The sequence below is a fragment of the Macrobrachium rosenbergii genome, chromosome 47 (assembly GCF_040412425.1).
Source record: "Macrobrachium rosenbergii isolate ZJJX-2024 chromosome 47, ASM4041242v1, whole genome shotgun sequence".
NCBI lineage: Eukaryota > Metazoa > Arthropoda > Malacostraca > Decapoda > Palaemonidae > Macrobrachium > Macrobrachium rosenbergii.
The window spans coordinates 30,358,124-30,383,054 of NC_089787.1; the positions used below are offsets into that span (position 1 = coordinate 30,358,124).

Here is a 24,931-nt window from a genome sequence, read left to right on the forward strand (position 1 = left end):
TGTTTTTTATTTGTTGAAAGCCATTGAGATGAACAGAAGTAGGTAAGATGGTGAAATCTTTGCCTGTTAAGTTCTTATTCTTCCCTCGATGATGCAAATTTTATTTCAATGTGACGATTATTAAGGATCGTATTAACGGCTAATTATAAAACCAGGATCCTCCTTTGAAATCATCCAAAAGCTGTGTAGTCAAAGAAATTGTTCTAAATCTTGCTGTAATTATGTAACTAATTTATTTTGAACTGAAATTTATATAAGCATTAATCTTTACTTGTATATTCTTGCAATAGTTGAAACTGACAATGACACCTACCATATTCACGTGAAAATATTTCATTCAATACTACCACAGGTTGTTTAGAGAAGCAAGGGTTTAATTGAGAGAGTAGCTTACAGCTGTTGCTAGTCACAAGGCACAGTGAAAGTGATTCCCAAGTTGCTACTGTCTTGATAAGAGAATAATTGGCTTGCAGTGGTTCATGGTGACCTTGTGCTGCACACCTACCAACAGGTGTCAGGTTACGTTCTGAAATAATGCGTACTTATCATTTGAGTGCTTTTGTTGCTTACTCTGGAAGCTAATGTGAAAGATTTTGCAGTCATCACGACTGTTTTAGTCATTCATTATATATCTATTAAAAATGGAAATTGTCGTTCTGGATCAAATATTTTCTTTTAAGGTAAACCAGATTGGATGGCACTCCGGAATCTTGCAGCATTTCGTTTGCTGAGTCTGTTATGCGACTCCTGCTTATTTCAAGTGTTCCTTTTGAGTTTCGTAGGATAGAATAGAGCCAGATGGCGGGGGATGGACGGAAAGAGGGAAAAATAAAGTTTAAAGAAGCCGGGCAAGACCACTTGTAGTGCTTTGTCACTTAAGGTGTTCTTTCTTTACGTGCAATTTTTTTTTTTTTTTTTTTCTCATAAAGGGACAACAGTTTTGTTACAGTACCCTATGTGTGTGTCCTTGCTTCCTTTAATAAGCTTCTGAAGTAAAATAAAAAGAAGTACAGTAATAAGTCAGTGATTACTTGGTTATATTCTCTCTCTCTCTCTCTCTCTCTCTCTCTCTCTCTCTCTCTCTCTCTCTCTCTCTCTCTCTCTCTCTATTGCTGTAAAGGCAGAATTTCGTGGAGAATTTTATAAAATGATTTGTTTCTTCCTACCCGTGGGATTTTTATTTGTAAGTGCTTATATTTTGAGCATACAAATTTTATATTTTATATATTTACTTAGAAATTTAATTCTTCTTCTTCTTCTTATTCTTCTTCTTCTTCTTATTATTATTATTATTATTATTATTATTATTATTATTATTATTATTATTATTATTATTATTATTATTGTGTATATCAGGTCCACAATAATATTCATCAGTGAATTATGTTGGTTTTATAAAAACGTTACAAGAGCTTTCGAACCCTGTCCTGGGTTCACCTTCAGTCCAACTAAATATTATTGTGGACCTGATACACAGCATATCCCGTTCTCGATCCAGAGGAGAAAGACCTACATATTATTATTATTATTATTATTATTATTATTATTATTATTATTATTATTATTATTATTATTATTATTATTAAAAAGGCACAACCTAAATTGATCTGTATCTAACCCTTCTCCGCTTTCTTCCTGCAGGGCTCAGATCCGCGCTTACAGACATGCCGTGGAAAACTCCAAAACAGACGCTCCAAACTCAACCAAGAGATCAACAAGGAGCTCATGTTGAGAGCCGGCGCCGAGAATCTCTACAAGTGAGTACGAGTAGTTGTAGGATGATACGCAAAAAAGGGTGCTAGGGTGTATTTTCATTTTTTTTTTTGTGTGTTAGGATGATACGCAAAAGGATGCTAGTTTTTTTTTTTTTTTTTTTTTTTTTTTGATGCCTAACATGGTGCTGATGCAGGTGACTTGTTCTGGTGTAGTAGTTGTAGTTGTGATAAAAAATAGGTTGTGGCGGTGATACGTGTTAACTTCTGCATACTATACTACTCCAATCTTCCTGGTACTGTTTAATCAATTATGTTGAATCGTTTGGATATAAAAGAGTAAAAAAAAGAAAAAAATTAAAAAGTATAAAATTTACGGTCGTGTAGAGTGAATGTTTCCTTGAAGAATTTTCTCTAAAATCTGGTACCATCGTGAGGCAAAACATGAGCGTGAACCATTATCCCAGTATCTTTTGTCTGTGCAATATAGGTGGTTGTATGGTTCTTCTTACAAAATAGTTAACGAGGGAAGTAATTTAGACCACATGGATCGGAATTATATAAAGAGTTGGTGAAATAATGCCAACTGCCAGTTTGAAAACTGTCGAGAAGGCGAGGTATGGTAGGCTAATTTTAGGGAGTCAAAGGAAACATTTGAAAGAAAAAAATTGTTTTTCGAATAATAATTTTTTAACCTGACATGAGTTTTCCCCCTTCGGAGGGAGTGACGTCAGATGGGCGCACCCTTTCGATACCTCAGTCATTTTTTAGGGATGAGATTGCAAGCTCCACGCCCTTTATTCTTGTTCCAGTTCAACAGGCTCGTTACTCAATTACAATCATGGCTATTATGAATGCACCTAATATATATATATATATATATATATATATATATATATATATATATATATATATATATATATATATATGTGTGTGTGTGTGTGTGTGTGTGTGTGTGTGTGTGTGTGTGTGTGTGTGTGTTAAGGGAGGTAAAATTACTCATCTTTATAGTTAGATTTTTTAGGCATTATTCCGTAACCACTTTGCGTCATGTATTCTTGAATATACAAATTTAAATGCCTAATTTAAATAAATACTGAGTACTAAACCAGTTGAGTCGCATTCCATTTCGTGACTGGTTACCGACGATGCATTTGTGCACCTTAGTCACATGCCCTGTTAATTCGCACCTAACCCGTCGAGGTCTGGTAAACTTCCAGAGCAGAATCGCATCGGAAAGTGACCTTCACGCCTGCCATTCGGCATCACCATAATAATTAGTAGAAGATTTATGCATTTTGTGAAATGACTCGCATAGCTTAGGTGGGTGGAGCATCGCTCTGGGGACCCAGTGATTCGGCCGAGTTGTTGGGTGGGATGGGAGAGTTGCAAGTTGAAGGATTGAGGCATGGGGTTGAGTTGAGGATTGCGGGAGGTAGGAGGCGTGGGAGTTGGGTTGAAAGGTTGAGGATTGTCGGCGGTAGGAGGCGTGATAGTTGAGTTGAAAGGTTGAGGATTGTGGGAGGTAGGAGGCATGGAAATTGAGTTGAGTTGTTGAGGATTGTGGGAGGTAGGAGGTATGGGAGTTGAGTTGAGTTGTTGAGGATTGTGGGAGGTAGGAGGCATGGAAATTGAGTTGAAATGTTGAGGATTGTGGGAGGTAGGAGGCATGGGAGTTGAGGTAGGAAGGATTGTGGGAGGTAAGAGTCATTGAAGGTTAGTTGAGTGGTTGAGGACCGTCGGAGGTATAGGAGAGGCGAGTGTCAAGGCTGTTTACTCCGGGTCCTCCATATGATCTTTATTTGGGAGATGGGCAGATTGGCATAGAGAGTAAGCGACGTGTTAACAACGTGCCAAGGATACCAGGATTAATAGGGTACTGGTAATCGTAAAACTCCTAAGGACACCCCGCATGGCCTACTGGTCTGAAAACTGCTAAGGCGAAGGTGCAGTTTTTGTGTGGTCTTTCGATGAAGTTTTTACCTTTCACAAAAAATAATGAAAAATTTGATTTTTTTGTAGGTGGGAGATACGTGCGCCGATTCACGCCTATTCAATTTTTCAAGTGAAAAAATGTCAGAACTGTAAACAGTCTGAAGGAAAAGATATTCTTTTAAAGTTCATATTGCAGTAAAAAGGACCTAGATTCTTTGCCCCCTCCAAAAAAAAAAAAAATACTCCTAATAAAAGAAGAAGTATGTTTTTAGAGATTGCGATGTCTGTCAATCATCATAGTTTTATTCATGCCAGAACCGTAAACAGTCAGAGAAAGAGAGAGAGAGAGAGAGAAGAGAGAGAGAGAGAGAGAGAGAGAGAGAGAGAGAGAGAGAGAGAGAGAGAAATTTTAATATTGCCATAAAAATATATTTTTCTTCTTTGAATGCAAGTAGAACCGTGAGAACCTGAAGCACAATAAATAAATCTCGTGGTTAGTTGGTGTGAAAATTGAACATTTCGAAATGCATTCACGCAAATTTGTGGATGAGAAAATAATATAAGAACAGTTTCTCCTTGATATTAGAATTTTTTTCTTAAGTCATAAATTTGACATCGCAATAATCAGTAGCCTCAGTCTGACGACACGTGGAAATGTTGAATTTAATTTTTAATGCTGTTCCAGGTTAAACTGTGGTCTTCCTCCCTATTGTTATAATAATTACTTTTAAAATGCTAATTCAATTGTCCGTGTTTTATTCATGTGGTTTAATTTCTAACTTGTTCTTCAGATCATAATAATTTTCACCTGGATGTACGTTTAAATTTCGTCTCTAATGCATTAAAATACGTTAAAATTTCATCTCATACATTAATATGCATCAAAATTTCATCTTAAATACATTAAAATGTATCAAAATTTCATCTTTTAATACATTAGGATACAATAAAATTTCATCTCAAATACATTAAAGTTACATTAAGATTTCATCTCTAATACATTAAGATACATTAAAATTTCATCTTTAATACATTAAAGTTACATTAAACTTTCATCTCTAATACATTAAGATACATTAAAATTTCATCTCTGATACATTAAGATACATTAAAATTTCACCTATGATAAATTAAGATACATTAAAATTTCATCTCTGATACACTAAGATACATTAAAATTCCATCTCTAAAACATTAAGATACATTAAAATTTCGTCTCTTTCATCTCAAATACATTAAGGTACATGAAAATTTCGTCTCTTTCATCTCAAATACATTGAGATACATTAAAATTTAATCTCTAATACATTAAAATGCATCAAAATTTCATTTCTAATAACAATGACGAAAAAGATTAAAGTTCACCCGAAGTGAATTTAATTGTTCGTCATCCTTATTTATCTATTTATTTCTTGCACAGCTTCAGTGTAGGGAAATAAAAACAACGACGCACGTTGCTAAGTTCATTCTGGAAACAGCTTCAACTTCCCTTCCGGTATGGAAAAAGGAATTTCTTTGTGGACTCCTAAGGTCCGGAGCCGAGACCTGTGGTTATGTATGGCCGCCCCGTGGCCCTCTTCTCTCGAGGCGCTGCCGACCGTTACAGGGACTTCCTGTAATGACCGTCGAATCTGCCACCCTTCGGTGTTTGGGGTTATTTCCTTTTTGACACCTCTCTCTCTCTCTCTCTCTCTCTCTCTCTCTCTCTCTCTCTCTCTCTCTCTCTCTCTCTCTCTCTCTCTCTCATTTCCTTCTTATTGTGGAGATGGAAGGAAATTTCTTCTGTCTTCATATGTATGTGTTGCTTAGGAACATATTCTATCCTATCTAAATATATTCTGGTGCTTTTGCAAGAATATATTTTATTTACTTTCACACATTTGCCAAATTTTGCTGAAGTATGAGAAGCTCAAGTATGAGAGGGAACTTTCAGAATAAGGAGTTCACCTAAGCTTTTCCTAATCAACCTTTGGCATTAAGTTGCACCAGTTTTCAGTCAGACATTGATAGAAATGCTGTCAGCGATTTTTGCATTTACTCATCCATTATACAGTTTTTCACTTTGAAGGGAAAATTGTATGGTTTTTTTATATATTTTTTTATCTAACCAAATTGCCAAATGCTGCTCTATTTTCCAGCAGTTTTCTGTTTAACCATTCAACCGAAGATACTCAATAATGCATATGTATCTTTGTTAGTAGGTTAACGATCATGGCTTCTTCCTAATTAACCACACACATGCCCAAAAAACCGCCCGACCTCTTAAAAGTTATCGTAAGTGGATCCCTGAATGGCTAGTTTGGGACGCATATTTCAGTTCATGAATTCGAAATGAATTTTTCCCATCTGGTGGATGAGGTTTTTTTTGCTTTACGAAAGCTCTAGAGTTGCGTTGTTGAGCTTTAGAACAGGTCTTGCTGTTGGTATATGTCTTATTCTCTCTTTCTTTTTTTACAGTATTTTGCTATGTCGTTGAAGGAAAATTAAGGCTTCTGTATATTCATTCAAGCGTTTGTTCCTTATAGAAGATTTTTTTTTTATATAGCGCCAGGAATTACAATCTTTTTAGGTTGGGGATTTTTGGCAGATTTTGTTCGCCAGATATATTTTCCTGAAACTGTCAAAGAAATATTAGTCGACTACCAGTTCTTGAAGAAGACTTAAAGCAAATCGGAAGAAAGAAGCGCTCACACACACACACACACACACAGAGAGAGAGAGAGAGAGAGAGAGAAACGAAGACAAGTTTTTATGGATGCACGTGAAGGTCTGTCTGGAAGAGAACACCCTCTTGAGAGAGAGAGAGAGAGAGGTGCGTGGCGATGATACAAGACCGAGGCCTCGTGTTCGAGGGCGTGGTCTCATGAGACTCAGGAGAGCAGACGATGCAAGGACCTCGAAGTGAATTTTTTATTTCTCCAGATCTCATCGTTTCTCCTCACTGTGACGTCGCAGCTTTCTGGGACGATTCGGAAATATAAAGGTTTCTGATGTCTAAGTACTGGATCGACGAATCAGTGATAATTTATTTCTTTGCTATTGTTGTTCTTATATATATATATATATATATATATATATATATATATATATATATATATATATATATATATATATATATATATATACACACACACACACATATATACACACACACACACACACACACACACACACACACACGATTGCGAAAGATATCGTTTGTTTGGGACTGTAATAAAAATTTTATAGTTGTACACTTGCAGGTATTTATAAATTTGTTTCTTTCTCTATGTCTTTTTGGTTAATATAATACACACACACACACACACACACACATATATATATATATATATATATATATATATATATATATATATATATATATATATGTGTGTGTGTGTGTGTGTATGTATATGTGTGTGTGCATAATTTGTTTTATGAGCACACATAGGCAGCTAATATTAGTGATTGTGAATATTGAGAAGATTGCCAAATGGAAATTTAGAAATAACTCGTCATTCCTGTCACACCTGGAAATTTTGCATAGGAAATTTCACATCTCGATAAGAAACTGCTTTTTACTTCACAATGTTAACTTAATGAGCCATAAAGAGAAAAATGAAAAGAGATGGTTGTGTAACATAAATGTAAGTATTTAGAGGAACGCCTAATTCTCTTTGAGTTAGTAATGCAATATCTTTATTTTTAATTCACTCTATATGTGGGCTTGTGAAGTATAGGAAGCAGTGTTGTTGGCAACAGAACTTGATTATTGTCTGTAAATTTATACAACACATTGCTTCACATTATTTCTGATATAAAAACTAGGCCGAACCATTACAGTTTTCTTCGTTCTGGCTCGTGCTGTATTTCTTCATTTCCACACGTGAAGAAATCTGATATTACGGGAAACTATCCGATAATACCACATCTCTTGGGATACCCTTGAACGGTACACGGATAATAATTGGTCGAAGCATGTTATTTGTATCCTCTGCGACTTGTACTCCATTTTTTTGTGGAAGTGTCTCCGAAACCATCGCCAAGGTCACTAATAAGAGCTCGGAGTCTTAACAGCGATTCTTCTTCTTACAATCTCAGTTGAAGGCTATACAGATTTTATCCTCTGCCGAAACTCTTCCCTTGATGCGAAAATTTTGATTTTATCATTCATCAGTTACGGTTTTTTTTCTGGTGTTAGGCTGACTTAGTATTCCTCTTCATATACCCTCAAGAGAAAAACTTGATTTTATCATTCGTCAGTTACTGTTTGTTTATTGGTATTCGACTGACTTGATTGGTTATTGAATATAATCAGGCAAAGATCTTAGTGAATTTTATTTTGCAAACTTTCTGTAAATTTGCAGAAAGTTTAAACTGTATCATCTTTAAACTGTACTTTCTTTCCATAATTTGATGTGAAGAATTATTTTAAGGGGTTGATGTTTACAATATTCTAACAAAGGTTGGTATCTTGGAGTTGTTACATTTCTAGTAAGGTCTCAGTAAAGTGGGAGTATGCGAATACTTGCTCTTGTTTATCAGTAAATCTTGGTACCGGTTCTACCTATTGGTTCAGTTTGGTTCGCATGGTGCGCATGGAACAAACTCGCTTGGTTAGGTTTTGTTTATGCTTTTATTTATTGTAGGTGGGATGAGAATTACATTCTCTCTCTCTCTCTCTCTCTCTCTCTCTCTCTCTCTCTCTCTCTCTCTCTCTCTCTCTCTCTCTCTCTCTCTGTTCCATTCTTGAACTGGACGAGGAGGCTCGAATGGGCGCGTTCCCAAAATATAATATGCCACTGTTGATCTAAGTAGTGAACTGCGTATCTAGTTGGTAGTTGACCGTTGTTGGCTGCAGCTAGGGTAGAGAGAGAGAGAGAGAGAGAGACGTGAGTGTTTATTCTTCCAAAATGTATATAAACCACGAAAATGTGAGAGCCTCGGCGAGGTAATCCTTACTTCACCAGGTTGAAACCATTCGTAAGAAAATCTCTTAGCTGAACATAAAAATTATATTCGTTTAGTGATAGACATTATTTTGGGTGAATGTGGGTGGGTGGGTGGGCAGGGGGGAGACGTATTAAATGTTAAGAATATGCACCTGGAAGTGCAAATCATTATTCTGCATTCAAGTTAACCCATTAACGGCACTTGGTTAACATTGCATCATAACCGATCCTGTTAGTGACAACGGTACGCTTCGACGTCTCAAAACGAATGTAGGTGATACCGTTTCCTTCTGACTGTCTCCACCCAATTCTGCCTGCTGCCTTGAAACTTGTCTTTAGCTACGAATTCTAATGTTTTACCTGTTAGCTTGTTTTATTTCACGTGCTTTTAGGTAATTCTTTGGAAAATGTCGCATGAGTGTTGCCAGATCTTTTAGTTTTTACCCATGGCAGTTGTTAATCAAAATTCACAATATCTGTTGATTATGTATACACAAATATACAGTATGCATGTGTATCTGCTTTGTATACAAAATTTTGATTTCCTTAACTTTTTTATTTTTGTGCATATTACAGTATCTGTTTGGGCATTATATGCCTTAAAAACGTGCTTGTTAAATTAATGGTCTGTTAGTATTGTTTAATGTGTGTGAATGCGTTCACAATCTGAACAGCAGTAATAATAAATTTTGAAGTTTTGTCTCCGACCCACATATGGCAGGGACTTCTTTTTCTTACTTTGGGAATTATGTTCCTTATTTTCTCCTTATTACTTATCAGAATCATTAATTTGTCATTTTTCTCACCGCCATATATATACCCCTGAAGGCTCTGCGCCATATATACGGAAATTTTTTCTTATGTTTTTATTATAGTTTTGACAGAAGCACGAAACAGGTGTGAGATTAGAGAGAGCAGTCCAGAATATTTTTTAATAATGTTTACCACTTTATGTTTGGGAATTAGAAACTTCTGCTGAAGGATTACAAAAAATTAGAAAGTGAATTTTAAAGAATGGTTATGGAGAAATGTGAGTGATTCTTGTAAAGGGAAGAGGTAATAATAGAAATAAAATTTATTAAAGTCAAATTGTTAAAGCCTGTTAAAGACCGAACTGAATCGTGAAATGAAGCTGAAAGCTGTTGAGTGGTAGGAATGAAATGGAAGAATAAAGCTTAAAGAAGGTGTCGATTTAATAAAATGAGGAAGTCACTCGCCAAGATTGATAAATTTCAAAATATAACGTATGGGAGAGGTACCATTAAGACAAATTTCTGAAAGTAATGTCAGGGAGAGATAACAGAGAAAGAAATTGTCATTGGAGTTTTGTAATAGTAGAACAGGAATACGAACGAGGAAGGATTACAGAGAGAACAACGAAGGGACTTTTCTGCCCTTCACTGAGGATCGTGACATCTGCTAGTTGCTTCACCAACTCCGCAGATCTTTCTGGAATGTTTTTTTTTTTTTTTTTTGCGTTTTTTGTGTGTGTATGTATGAATTACTTTCCCAGGAGATTTCCATATTCTCTCACGGAAAATACTCTTCATGGACGGGAGTGCTTATATTATCTTTCTGGTTCCAGCAGGAACACTTTTTTATTATATTTTGTAAGATAGTTGTCCTGGCTGGTTTGAAAAGCACGAAAGAGGAATTGTTAGTTTCCCCCAAGTGATCAAACTAAGGGATTCTGTACACTGATGATTTGCAGGCCTGTTACATTTACTCAGAAGTTAATATTGAATTTCATATGTATATTTTCACAGAGTATCAGTCCCCCTCTCTCTCTCTCTCTCTCTCTCTCTCTCTCTCTCTCTCTCTCTCTCTCTCTCTCTCTCTCTCTCTCTGTTGAAAATATTCTAAGGAACTCTGAATTTCTTGTGAATCATGTAGCCTTTTTGTGTTTTTTGCATTAATGTAATTGCAAGTGAAAATTTTCTAGTACCTAAATTTGTGTAATAGTTACTGTCCTGTATGGAGAGAACGCTTTGTAATTAGAATGCCAATTTTTTCTGATACTCTCCGGCTTAAATAAGATAGCATAGAGCCAGTCACTGAGCTGAGTGAGAAGACGTTTAATAGGAGCAGAAAGAAAGGCATAGCTTATTACCGAACCTGCAAGGAATGGGGCAGACCCATTCCAATTTTGCTCAGATTCTGAGACTTACGATATAATTTGGAGCAGAGGTTTTATACAGCCTTTAAGCTCATTGAAAAAGTCTTTTTATTAGAGTTATTTAGAATATCTCTATTGCTTTCTTATTTGTTTTATGTGTTTGGTCATAGTCACTTCAAATATTTTGTTATTTTGCAATAGATAGATTGGCAAATATCTTTTGAATATTAATCTAGACACGGTTATTGTGGCATGTTTGAATCACAGTTATTAAGAAGTTTTTTGAGCGAATCAACTGCATCTCAGCAAACCTTAAGGAAAATAAAAAAAAAAATAATAGATGGGAAAAGGTTGGGGCTTGAGATAGAGAACAGTTATCGAAACTTGATCCAAACCTCTTCCGGTCAAGGTCATGGGATTTTTAAGCATTGATTTTATTCCTTGTGTGTTTAAACAGACGTGGCTTAAGCAGTTTTTATTGTTACTGTTATAAACTCAAAAAGCGAAAGTGATACGGAGAACCACTCTATCTAACCACACAGATTGAAAGTTTTTTTTTAATATCGTAGTTGTCACTGATATATGTTGTGGTGAGTAATATCTCTCTCTCTCTCTCTCTCTCTCTCTCTCTCTCTCTCTCTCTCTCTCTCTCTCTCTCTCTCTCTCTCTGTTGACTTAAGCAGTGAATTATGCACATAGTGTTTATATGACTGTTATGGGTCGCAGTGTTTTTTTTTTTTTTGCTCTGTCAAAGAATGTTCCCTCAAAACGGGAGGACCTGAGTAGATAGTCCTCATCACACAAGGATGATACCATTCATAAGATCTCTCTCTCTCTCTCTCTCTCTCTCTCTCTCTCTCTCTCTCTCTCTCTCTCTCTCTCTCTCTCTCTCAGATAAATAAGACTGGCAGGTGTCGGGAGCCTCAACTTACAGAGCGCATAGCGTGATATTTGCGTGGCGAGGAAGATAGAAGGATGTAGCAGATGGCCGAAAGGCTTGTGGTCGAGTGGGGTGGGTGGGGGACGGGTGTTCGGGGGTTGATGTTGGAGGTGGAGTAGTCTTGCTTTACTTTCATAGTTCCGACAGGACCGTGGATGTTCCATTACGATATCTCCTTGCTCTTTGTTGGAGTTAATATCGCCTTTGTCTCGTCGTCATTTTCCATTCGTTCCATATTTTTGTAAAGGTTTCTTTGTTGGTGAAGTTCCATATATGTTTCTTTCGTGAACTTGTCTTTCTCAGGGTTTTGTGTAAGAGTTCTTTATTTTGTATTTTCTTCCACTATCCCCCGTTGTCTTTATGTGTTCGTACCTACGTTCCCAGCACGTAAAACTATTTCTGTAAAATATTACAGATGTGGCCCAAAAACTTACAGACCACCTCGTGATGTATTTTATCAAGTCCGGGGTATTTATTTTTCCCCCCATGGTAAAGAAACCGAGAGGGACATACTGCCCAAATCAAGCCATAGGTCACTACACGAAAAGGAGAGAGAAAAACAATAGTGATACTAGAAATACATTTTGAGGTACAAACTGCTTCGTGAACCTGGGGATGTTTAAGAACACGGAAACGTGAAATATCCAGAAAGAATGGATGTCGAAGTATTGCAGCACCGTTCTTCTGTTGCTTAGCTTGAAGATGTATAATCTGGATTTAATCGGAGGAATTTCCGACCATTTTGATAATGGGAATTATTGTTCTGTATAAAAGTGGTCTCATGTATTTGTTAGCATCCCACACTTTCAATCTTTTCATTTAAACTGGAAACTGGATAACATTTCTGGAACATATTTCCGAATTCATTTTGTTGTAGTGAACCCTATTATTATTATTATTATTATTATTATTATTATTATTATTATTATTAGTATTAGTAGTAGTAGTAGTAGTAGTAGTAGTAGTAGTAGTAGTAAAGCGACTGAACCTGAAAATAAAGAAGACAGAGCCTGCATAAAGTGAAAAGTTTTAGGCAGCTAATCCAGACGATTCGTACCACCTTGTGCCTTCACGCCTTTCCCCATCTTGTAGGAGGCATGGGCGACAGTCGGTGGTCTTGGGGCAAAGAATTACTCTCTTGTACCCAGTAGATATTTTGTACCTTTACTGGGTACGCTTAAACAAAAAAAAAAAAAAAAAAAAAAAAAAAAAAGTAGACTTCTTGACATTCTAAGTAAAAAGGTTAACGACATTTTTTGGAGGGGCGGGGGGCGCACATCAAAGATTGCAACTGAGTAAGATATCATGCATATTATTTGTTAATTCACGTCACATAGGGGTAAGATTAAGTGGGTGAATAGATATCTACGCGAGATTACTCATTGTTTTCTGCATCCGTGTTCATCCGTGGTTTGTTTCATACTTTTAAGCTATGATATTCTGTGCTTTGAACTATAATATTCTGTGCTTTGAGCTGCTCCAGACTTTTTTTTTCTCCCAGAGAGAGAGGGACTGTCGAATGTCACAAGTTGGGTTAGACCTTTCCTCTCCTACCTCGGTTTTTCTCTCTCACTCAGAACCCACTTATGGTTTAAGTGGGTCCCGTTCTCACCAGATCCGGTGAGGTCATTCGGTTAGTCCATGCCTTAAGAGAAAACTTCTCATATATGTTCCACACGCCTCAATCTTGTGAATCACTAAATATACGTATGTGTGTGCAACCCTAAAAACAAATTATTTGTCGAAACCAAAGTCGAAAGTCGGGAATCCGGATACGTTTGGTCCTCATGATAGGTCATTTCCGGCGCTTCTGCTCTTTGTTTTGTTACCTGGAGATCCGTTCCGGGAAAATTGTAACACCCAACGGGAAACGACGAGCTGCTTTCCTTATTGAGTTAGACTTAATAAGTTCATCTGATGAGGGTATAAATATATGGTTGCTGGGCAGTTCAGGATTTCTAGTGCCAATTCGGGAGGCTTAATCACCAATGTATAGAACCATTTGTGTGTACAGTTATTGTGAAATAAACTCAAACTGACGGGAGAATTGCTGACTACAATAGTATAGAGCTTGTTTAGGGATATAAATACCATACAGTATAGTTCAGAGGTTGGACGTTGTATTTGAAAAATGTACAAGAAACTAAGGCATGTTAATGGAATCATTATCGAGTGGCGTTTCCTCAATAAAAACAAGAAAATTTTAAACCTCGCCTTAAATTATTCTGCTGTCCATCTGGTGGCAGTGCTAACTAGTGAAAGCTAACATAATATTTCTCTCACTTATCGGTTAATTTTTTTGTCACTGGTCCAGAGTTCTGCGTAGACATTGTACCCGTGTGTGTGTGTCTTTGGTTATTTTTTCATGGATTCCTGAAGGATGGCCTTTATTGCCTTGGGGTTATAATTCTTTACGACCTAGACTTGGTAGTCTGTCCGGTTTGGTTCTTCTCTGTCTATCTCTTTCCACGAGGTAATCCTCACTCCTACGGGGTTAAAATTATGCGTAAAATATTCCATATATATATATATATATATATATATATATATATATATATATATATATATATATATATATATATATATATATATATATATATATATATATATATATATATATATATATATATATATATAAGTGTGTGTGTGTGTATAATCAAGAACCCGCTCCTCCGATTACAGTTGACTTCAGAAAAAGAACTAGAACGATCACTGCTACGTTTAATATTAATCCTATTAAGTTCTGAATCTTGAATAACCGCCCTCTTTAGAAAACTTCCACGACATTATACGCCTCATTCACTTAAATTGAAAGCCTTCATCAGTGCATTGAATCCCCTTACACTGTACCTTTCGCCTCTAAACCTGCATATGTACCCTAACGCTTCCTGGATTCAAAATATATCAAATCATAATGGAGACGTAAGAGTGCAGGCCTCACTTTCACCATAAAACTTTAAGTGCTTTAAATGTTTACCCTCTACACCTTACATCTTTAACCTTCTTCGTTGAAGTTGCTATGTTGTCTTATTTTCGTAATAATAACCTTTACATATACACTCACAGAAACACTTTCTAATGTTATATCTTCGTTGTCTTCTAAATGTCTGAACCCTGTTACTTATTTTGTTTTAGACATTTTGCTATTCCAGATGTACCTTACATACCCTGGCCAGTCGCGCAATCATTTTACCAACCCTGTAACGTATCTTCTCGCCTACAATCCCATCAACTTTCGGTATCTTTCTCTTCTTCAGCTTATTAACTGGCCTCCTTATGTCCTCAACAATCACTGCACGCATCCTCAAATGTGCACGACCATCTTTCGTTCTTCTTCATGATGTTTACTCCATCGCTATACAGGAATTCATTCTCTGCAGACATTTATCGACTTGCATATCTTATTCTGAGATCCATTTGCTCATTGACCTTAGTCTCGACATTTACTGTACTTTTCCATAGCAGAACAGGTCCCCTCCCACCTTGGGTTCGGACACATGTCCATCCGCTTGTTTTTCTTGCTACCCTTTTTCTTTCTCACTTTGTAATTACTTTCTTATTAATCGTCTTGTATACGTCATTGCTTTTCATACAGCTGCACCTGTCTCCTTTTCTTTCTCCTTCACTAAATTTCTCTCTCTCTCTCTCTCTCTCTCTCTCTCTCTCTCTCTCTCTCTCTCTCTCTCTCTCTCTATCTATCTATCTATCTATATATATATATATATATATATATATATATATATATATATATATATATATATATATATATATATATATATATATATATATATATATATATATACAGAGAGAGAGAGAGAGAGTTGAGGAATTTCAAGGAAAAGAGTATAATATCCATGCCTTAATGTGGAAAAACACTGTACCCTCCAGTTCCCATCTTACTAATGATGATGCGCATGGCATGGCGTAACAAAGATAGTGATGACGATGATGAGAACGATGCTTAACCCAGATGAAAGGATGAAATCGCCTGTGAGTATCTCCAGTCGTCGGAAGATTTGCCGTCTTCCATGCATCTCCAGAAAGCTTCCCAGACTTAAGTACAGGCTAATTATGCTCCATTAAAGAAGGCGGATTTCCGGTTGACTTCGTTTGTTTGAGAAGCTTTTATCTCTTTCTTTCTTATTTTTTATTATATTTGGATTAATTCTCAAGTTATCATACCACTGTGAAATTAGTATTTTTAAATTTGGAGATGTGGAGAGTGACACAAGGACATGAACGTTGCATCCAAAGAGTGAGTGAGTATAGTTTATATTGAAATATCTTTCTATTATGTCTGAGGAAACTTCAATATAGTCACTTTATTTGATATGTGCTTAAAATAAAGAACTAACCATAAGAATTTCCTACTAAAGAACCAACTCTTCATTTACCTGACTTTCCCTTCTAATAAGAGAAAAACGTCTAGGTTTGGTTAAAACTACCACGATCCATCTTTAACCTAACTTACTTCGGGAAAAATTATCGGCCATCAACGGCCGGTGGCGTGGATTTGTCTAGTTAAGGAACAAAGACCCTTCAAACTGACTCTCCTCAACGGCTGATTTTGGTGGCGCTGTTTCAAACTGGGGCGAGATTTGTCTTAGTTTTCCTGAAGGAACAAAAACACCCCTATAAAATGAGTCACAAACAGCGCATGTAAGAAAGGAGAGTCAGTTTGGAAGGGGTCTTTGTTCCTTAACTAGGACAAATCCACGCCACCGGCCGTTGATGGCCGATAGGATTTTCTCCCCGAAGAAAGTTAGGGTTAAAGATGGATCGTGGTAGTTTTAACCAAACCTAGACGTTTTTCTCTTATTAGAAGGGAAAGTCAGTTAAATGAAGAGTTGGTTCTTTAGTAGGACATTGTTATGGTTAGTTGACTATATTGAAGTTTCCTCAGACATAATAGAAAGATATTTCAATAAAAACTATACTCACTTACTCTTTGGATGCAACGTTCATGTCCTTGTGTCACTCTCCAGTAACTCATCTAATCCACTTCTCCGTTAAAACCTCTTTCTATAAAGCGTTTACATTTAACGGTCTCCTTTGTGACAAACCGCATTACCGGATGGATAGATTAATTACATTCCCTTTTGTTTTCATAACGATGGTAATCTCCTAAAACTGTACTGATTACGTTCATATTATGCTGGCCTATACTCTAAGGAGATTTTCCGTAGGTACTTATTTTATTTTGATCGATTGTATGGCATTGATTAAGTTTTAGTCAGTTGAGTAGCATTACCTCCTTCCAGTGTGGGATAATTAATTAGTTTTGTAAAGGGGAGAAGCATTAAAATATCCCATCCAGAACTACTGGGCCAGAGGTGAAAAACTCTAGTGGAAGTCTCTTTATGTAACAACCGTTGCCCCTAGTTCAAATTTGGGTCACAATGTGCGTGCAAAGATGTTATTAGTAATGTAAAGGAAAGATCTTTGTAAAGTTTCTCAACAGTAACAGGGCTAAAGTTTGCCAGCAACATGCAATCGTCCTCATCTAGTGTAGATTCAAGCATGTTGAAACCATGGCGCTAGGGGTCACTGTGGGTATATTATGTATAGTATTAGAAAAGTATTTATAGTAGTTTTAAGATGAAAAGTGCTTAATCCCCAAATGTAAGAACTAAAACATATACTGTATACTGTGTTCCTTTACCCATTCAGCTCGCATGAAAGTAATAGTGCACCATGTACCCCCTTTCTACGATTATTTTGCAAACAACGACCTGTGATACGGGCGGTATAATTGCGTTCATTTCTTTGTTATCAAACCTTATTAGCATTTTTCAAATACCGCAACCATCTACAATGGCTTCGCATACCTGGACTCTCTCTCTCTCTCTATCTCTCTCTCTCTCTGTCTGACTGTTGAATTTCCCCGGCTGTTTCTTCTGCCAAACGAACTGCAAGAAAAGTATGCCCTCTTTAACATGAAAAGTAGTCGATGGTGACAGGGTTTTGGAACACCTGTCGAACTGTTGAAATTATTCGAGCTTGGCGCTCATCGTAAATAGCGCCTTTTACCTCTGGAGTGTACTTTTAACCCAAAGTAGAAGTTTTGAAAGTATCTGGAACTAAGCATCAAAGCAGTACCTAGAACAACAGCCCCCATAATCTACCAGGCGGGCCATGACCGATATTTTTCAATGTCAGTAAATAGTTGCCATACTTCCCTTGCCGTTGTGAGGTGGTGCATGATCAAGCCCTAAATATTTTAGGTCCGCTTTCAGTTGTATTCGCGCGCGTTCTTGTTAATGTTTGTAAGGCGGAATGTGTGGACGGATGAATGGCAATTTGGCTCATACTTCGAGACATTGGGGTCAATAAAAGCATTTAATGCCTGAATGGGTGATCAAACAATGATAGCGAGATGGAAAACAATAATATAATTAAATGAGGAAACAAGGAATTATAATATATATATATATATATATATATATATATATATATATATATATATATATATATATATATATATATATATATATATATATATATATATATATATATATATATATATATATATATATATATATATATATTTATATTTATTTATTTATTTATTTATATTATATTTAATATCTATATATATATATATATATCCTTTGTAATATTCATTTTTTTTTACCTTTGATGGCAAAAGAGCGACTGTTAATGATCTTATTTTTTTTTTATTTATTTATTTATTTAATATCTGTACCTCCCCATCCTTTGTAACTTCATTTTTTTAGTGCAAAGAGCGACTGTTAATGATCTTAAGAGACTGAGACTGAAAGAACAAGTAGCGCTCGAATTGCAGTTCGTTAACAGCAACCTACAGCTCTTGAAGGAACAGCTGGCTGAGCTCAACAGCTCCGTAGAAATATACCAAGGGACCACGTAAGTGTTCACAGCTCATTATTACCTTTATGATTTAAAGCGAAATATGTATACATTTTTCATTTACGTGCCTTTCCTTTTGTTATTTAAGAAAGTCTTCGTCAATGTAGCATGTTTATTCATCAAACTAATACAGGCACTATTATTTTTGAAGTGTAACTTTAATAATATCTCCCTACTTACGTTCTGCAAATTTGTTTGACTTTAGGTGTAAAGGTGTCATGCCCATGATCCCTTTGGGGCTGAAAGAAACAAAAGAAATCAACTTCAGAGAACCTTTCAAAGTAAGTGGAAATTTCCGTTTCGTAACATTTGATAGTGAAGTTTTGAAACAGAACACTTGAAATGTTCTATCATTTATGATTGCAAACGCACTTTGTATTTTCTCATATTGGACCTTTGTTTTTTTATATGCACTCTACCTGCAAAATCTCAAATCTCATTTTTTCACCAAAATCCTTTTTTACATATTTTTCAGGACTTTATTTTGGAGCACTACAGTGAGGAATCAGATAAATATAATGAAGCCATCACAGAATTTATGGAGTTGAGAGAGGTAGGTTGGCTTTCGTTTAGATATACCTAATTGAGTAATTTTTATTTTTAGAATAGTACTAAATTCACAATTAGGAGTTTTTCTTAAAAATGTATGTCACAATGCTATTGCAATTAAGAGCAAAGTTCAATATGTGTTTTGTAAATTTGATAATACTGTCAGATAATGATTATTTCAGGCATAATACATAGTTTTTCTGATTTGAAGCTCTTGAGTGTCAAAGGTTATGACATGAAGGATGCTAAATAATGACGAAAGAAAATATCCAACATAGCAATGAATTTTGATTGTAGTAAGACAAGTGCTGTTTTCTCCACCCTGGGAATATTCTCATACGTCGTGCTTCAAATTCTTACTATACTTTCCAGGCCATGAGAACCCCGGAGCGTGATGAGTCTGGAGTAGCTCTTCTTTTTGAATACTTCAACCAGCTTTATTTCATTGACAGAAGGTTCTTCCCACCTGACAGGTCGCTTGGAATATATTTTGAATGGTAGGTTCACAGCAGTCATATATTTATCTGAAATAGTACTCCTAAACCATTTTCAGTGTATTTTAAAAAGTAAATAGTAACAGATGCAGAGTAAGAACTCGAGTTGAGGTTAGTTTATATAGTTTTTATTTCAATTGAAGTGATTTTAATCTTTCATTCGTTGATAGGTATGACTCTCTCACTGGAACTCCAAGTTGTCAGAGAACTGTTGCTTTCGAGAAAGCTTGTATTCTCTTTAACCTGGGATCTTTGTACACTCAACTGGGAGCGCGTCATGATAGAACCTCATCCAACGGATTAGATGCTGCCGTCAATAATTTTCTGAGAGCTGCTGGCATGTTCCAGTACCTACACGACACATTTACAAACGCGCCTTCGAAAGATCTTAGTCCAGAAGTACTCGATATGTTAATAAGATTAATGCTGGTAAGTTAAAGCACTTGTTTTTCTGAGCAGTCTTTCAATAGATTTAGTAATACAAAATTGACTGTGATGTCTAAAACAAAATTGTCTATCTAGTAGTCATTTTCCTTGGGCCATATTGGTTTTTAATTTGTTGTAATACATTGATAGTTCGGAACATAACAGTAATAGAATGCAGTATTATCACAGTACTAGAACACAGCGATAGAATTTGAGTGCAGTTTTATTACGGTACGGTCATGATACATATGGATCATGTCAAGCTCACACTGGGTACTTTAATGTTAGCAATTTTTTTTTTTTTGCCAAAGTATGGAGCATGTGTTAATCTTTTATCACTAGCTTTTTGTCTTTGATGTTCATATACAGGTATAAACGGTATAAAAACTGTGTAAATGATTACATTTCATTGTGAAATTTTACAGGCTCAAGCACGCGAGTGTCTTCACGAGAAAGCCTTATTGGGCCACAGTGAGGACTTGGAGACTGTTATTGAACTGGCACAAGAGGCTGCACATGTTGCTCAGGAATATGCGCAGGTATGTTGTGGATATATTAAGTGAAATACTGGATGTATTGGCTACATGAATACCAGTTGATTTAAATATTTTGTGAATCCATGTTCTGCAAAGTATAGTAACAAATATATTATATATATATATATATATATATATATATATATATATATATATATATATATATATATATATATATATATATATAAAATATATATATATATATATATATATATATATATATATATATATATATATATATATATATATATATATATATATATATATATATATATATATATATATATATATATATATACACACACATAAATTTAGTTTCTGTATTACTTATGTCACCTCTCATATGCATATTTGTTTTCTCTAGGTTTTGAAAACCATATCAGGTCCTTCTGTAAAAGACTATGTGCCAGCTTCTTGGATAAGTATGATTCACATAAAAGCAGACTACTACAGGGGTTGTGCCCACTACCATGTAGCAGAAGCATTGCTCACCCTACCAATAAATTTAAAAGATGAAGGAGCCCTTGACATGCGTGTCCAGGCTGCTTTACAGTATGTCCATCAGCAACCACAAAATACAAGTACAACTTTAGACATAACTGTCCCTGTGAATCGACGTGAACGTACCCTTCTCGGTAAGTGCAGACGACTTAATTTGAGAATTTTAGCGCAAAAAAGATCTCAGAAGAGTAAGAACTGAAAGATCTTTGTTGTACAAAAAAAGATCTCAGAATAGTAAGAACATTTAAAGACCTGAAAAATCTTTGTTGTACAAAAAAAGATCTCAGAAAAGTAGGAACATTTAAAGAACTGAAAGATCTTTGTTGTACAAAAAAGATCTCAGAAAAGTAAGAACATTTAGACCTGAAAAATCTTTGTTGTACAAAAAAAGATCTCAGAAAAGTAAGAACATTTAAAGACCTGAAAAATCTTTGTTATACATATGCCAGGCTTCTTATTGCACAAATCAACATTTACGGACATAAACCAATGCAGATATTCATTGTTGACATTTATCAATTTTTTTTTATTCATCAAACATTAAAACTAGCTGTCCACTTTGCCGTTTAATACCAGTTTATATATATTTAGCCCTTATTGAAGAAATATTTCAATCATTGACTTTATCTATCTTTCTTACCCATTCTTACTAAATTATTTTGTTCTCTCCCCTGTTTGCAACCTCAAGTCTTCATTTAGTTTGATTAATTTTATATACTTGATTATTAACTCCATTTATTTTTAGTAAAATATATAGGGTTCTTCAAATGAAAGCACTTTAAACAATTTTTACTGACACTTTTCCAGTGTTCTTAAACTGTATAGTATTGAATGTCCTATTCATGTCAGATTGTATGACAGCTTACTGTTCCTCTCCACTGAGCAATAATTCCCCAGAACGTGTTTAATCACTTGCTGTTTCCAGCTAGTAGAACTTTGCTTACCTTTCATTTTTAGAATTTATATTACTAGTTTTATGTATTGTTACAAAATTACCTTTATTATGTTTGGTATCTAAAGTACACACTTGAAATAATTATTGTTACAGTTATACAGTATTATACTCAAGTTATGGTGTCAAGCCTTTTAAGTTGCATTGTTGCAAATGATTGGCTGAAGTCCGGTTGTTCAAAACTTAGGATGAGGATAATTAAGGAACAGCTTTTATCATAAATTTAGAATACTTAAGACAGTAATGGAAGAGCAGTACGTAACAAGATGTGCAAGTAGGTCATCTTCACTTATTTACTAATTCATTACTTTGACTTTAGGTCTGGCTCATTGTCGTGAGTCGGTTTTAGTCCATGAGGAGGCAATGCGACAACATAGAATGTGTCGAGACCTGAAAAAGAAGACAGCACTAACTGATGTATTACACTTTGGCCATGAGACTGCTATTCATCTTTTAGATCTATATGAAGAAGAGGAGGATCTGTTGAATGTATTAGATCCACCACCAATTGCTTGTAAGTATATTGTTGCCACTAAATGATTTTCATCATTATTTGGCTGATGACTAATTTTAGATGGCATGTGAAAAAATTACACGATTTGTTTTAAATTACTGATGTAAGGAAGTGCATTCCAGGTGCATATGGTACCAATTTTTTATCTATTTTATGGATTTATTTGTAACCCCACAAGATACCTATATTAGTTTAGTGCAGTGGACGTTGTTTTTAGGTTGGAGAGATTGTTATTTTTGACTTTGTACCATTTCAACAATTGCACAGAACACTTCAAAGTTAGGTGATTCAACTTTATTACTGGGATTACTACAGATACCTATCATGGATACAAGTAAATCATTGAAGCCAGTGAATTTGAAGTTATTTGAAATTTCAAAAGTTTTTAACGAAAATCTTTGTAGAAGCTAAGAGCTAATGTTTCTTAAACTTTTAAAGAGATGAATTTCAAATTTGATGATTCAAAAAACTGCTACTAGATCAAAGTATAGTATATTTTTTTATGTTTTGGTTTTACTACTGCAATTTTAATCAATTCAGATTATAGAGTACATAATCATAATCACTTTCTTACAGCTGCTACAAAAATACAGCTTTCTTTGACTGCTCCGGACTTCTCACAACACCGTGTAGAGGACGTTTTCAAGTTGCTAGGACCTGTAGCTGTGTTTTCAGCTAAACATCAGTGGTCAGCACCCCGTCCAATCTTGCTTAAAAGAACTCCTACTCAAGGATTTGGATTTTCCGTTAGAGGAGATGCACCAGTTGTCATTGCTGGAGTGGACAGAGGCAGCTTAGCAGAGGTAAGTATTATGAAAATTCAGTTATAGTACCAATCATCTTACCTACAAGAATGAACCTATTTCAGCTTCAGGTAGATGGCCCTTTGTCTCTGTTTAGTTATACTTTCTCTTTCACAATTGACATCCTGGTAATCATGAGCCACTATGGATTAAGAAATGACAGCATTTGGGGACTGGTACTCCAATGTGCCTTACATATTGTACAGTTTATGTATTTTGCATGAGTAAGGTTTTGACTCCCACAGGTACTGTTTAAATCCCTTTGATCTCAAGTATTAGGTTCTTTGCTAATCTTAACCCTGTGATTGAACATTTGTTTCAGTTCACTAATTCTGAATTTCTACAACTGCTTGATCACCTCCTCTGTTGTGGTCCAGACTAATGTAAACGATAGCTTTTGTCTTCTCTAGGTTTCCTCCTTTGCTAAAACCTTGTAAATCCTTTCTCACTCTGCCATGCTATGTAATCCTTTGTCTTCTTGACCTTCTACCCCTCTACCAGGTTCCACCCAAGCCCATTTCATTCCTTTCTCCTCCTCACCACATGCCCAAATCATCTGGCTCTTATAATTTCTTCATTTTCCTATCTCACGCAGCGAGATCTCAATTTCCACCTCAGGATCCTCACTTCTGTTCCTCTTTCCTTTTTAATGCCCAAACTTCTGAACCATACATATCACTTATCTGATTGTGGTGCAAGAGATCTTTATTTATAGTTTATCTGGCAATCTTGTCACTCCTTAAAATTTAAGCATAAAGATGGTAAAAAGATGGATCAATGGCTGAGGTAATGCTTTTCTCCACCATTCTTACCAATTGCAACTAATTCATAGAAAAGAATTGTATGTTAGAGCTCTAGTAATGTTATTGTAAACTTGTAATATTAATGGAAACTTGAAAATTTCAGAGAGCTGGCATGAATGAAGGGGATTTGGTGGTTTGTATTGGAACCAGAGATGTGAAGTGGTTACCTCATGATGAGGTGGTTGACCTTATTCGCAATGCTGGTAACACACTTAATCTTACCCTTGTTACTCCGTGCGACAAAACATTCTACAAATTACCGAAGGTAAGTGTTTGTTCATTTTAAGCATTGTCATTAACTATAAATACAGCATAACTAACATGAATCCTAACAGATTTTTTTCAACAACTGTATTTGTGATCAAGCATATACACAGTTGAAATATGAGCACTAATCCGGAAGATTTGTAATAGTAAACAGACAAAAGTCATAAGTATAAATTGGTTTCAACAAAGCATGCAAGTATGATTGTCAGTGTGACAGATGATATCAGTAGCTCATATGCTGGAAGGATGTCAGGGCTAAAGGGATTTTACCTTAGTTCAGACCTAACAAGACATCACCAAAGAGATGAACTGAATCAGTTTTGTCGTAAAATACAATTTGGGCAATAAAATTTCAAGTCTGCACATGCATATTCAGAAAAAATCTGTCCCAGCAGTAGAAACAGTATTTAAGGCTGTACCTTCAGGCTTGAAGCAGTAACTCAAAAGTGCTTGTATGGAACACCCAGTTATGCTGTAGCACCCTTATAGCCCATGTTATACTCTACTAAATCTCTGCAGACAGGAAATACCTAGTCACACCAAGTACTCTTGATCAGTATCTAG

General features: G+C 35.6%; 1 protein-coding gene across 1 annotated transcript in view; it reads left to right on the forward strand.

The window, feature by feature from the left end:
- Window positions 1-24,931, forward strand: part of LOC136830716 (rhophilin-2-B-like) — a 244,229-nt gene that overhangs the window by 217,208 nt on the left and 2,090 nt on the right. The window contains exons 2-13 of the mRNA XM_067090502.1: window positions 1,642-1,757; window positions 14,596-14,605; window positions 18,401-18,519; window positions 18,728-18,803; window positions 18,998-19,075; window positions 19,444-19,568; window positions 19,736-19,994; window positions 20,417-20,530; window positions 20,892-21,162; window positions 22,300-22,494; window positions 23,071-23,297; window positions 24,204-24,365. Coding sequence (XP_066946603.1) covers window positions 1,642-1,757; window positions 14,596-14,605; window positions 18,401-18,519; window positions 18,728-18,803; window positions 18,998-19,075; window positions 19,444-19,568; window positions 19,736-19,994; window positions 20,417-20,530; window positions 20,892-21,162; window positions 22,300-22,494; window positions 23,071-23,297; window positions 24,204-24,365 — 1,752 coding nt within the window. The remainder of the gene's footprint in view (window positions 1-1,641; window positions 1,758-14,595; window positions 14,606-18,400; window positions 18,520-18,727; window positions 18,804-18,997; window positions 19,076-19,443; window positions 19,569-19,735; window positions 19,995-20,416; window positions 20,531-20,891; window positions 21,163-22,299; window positions 22,495-23,070; window positions 23,298-24,203; window positions 24,366-24,931) is intronic.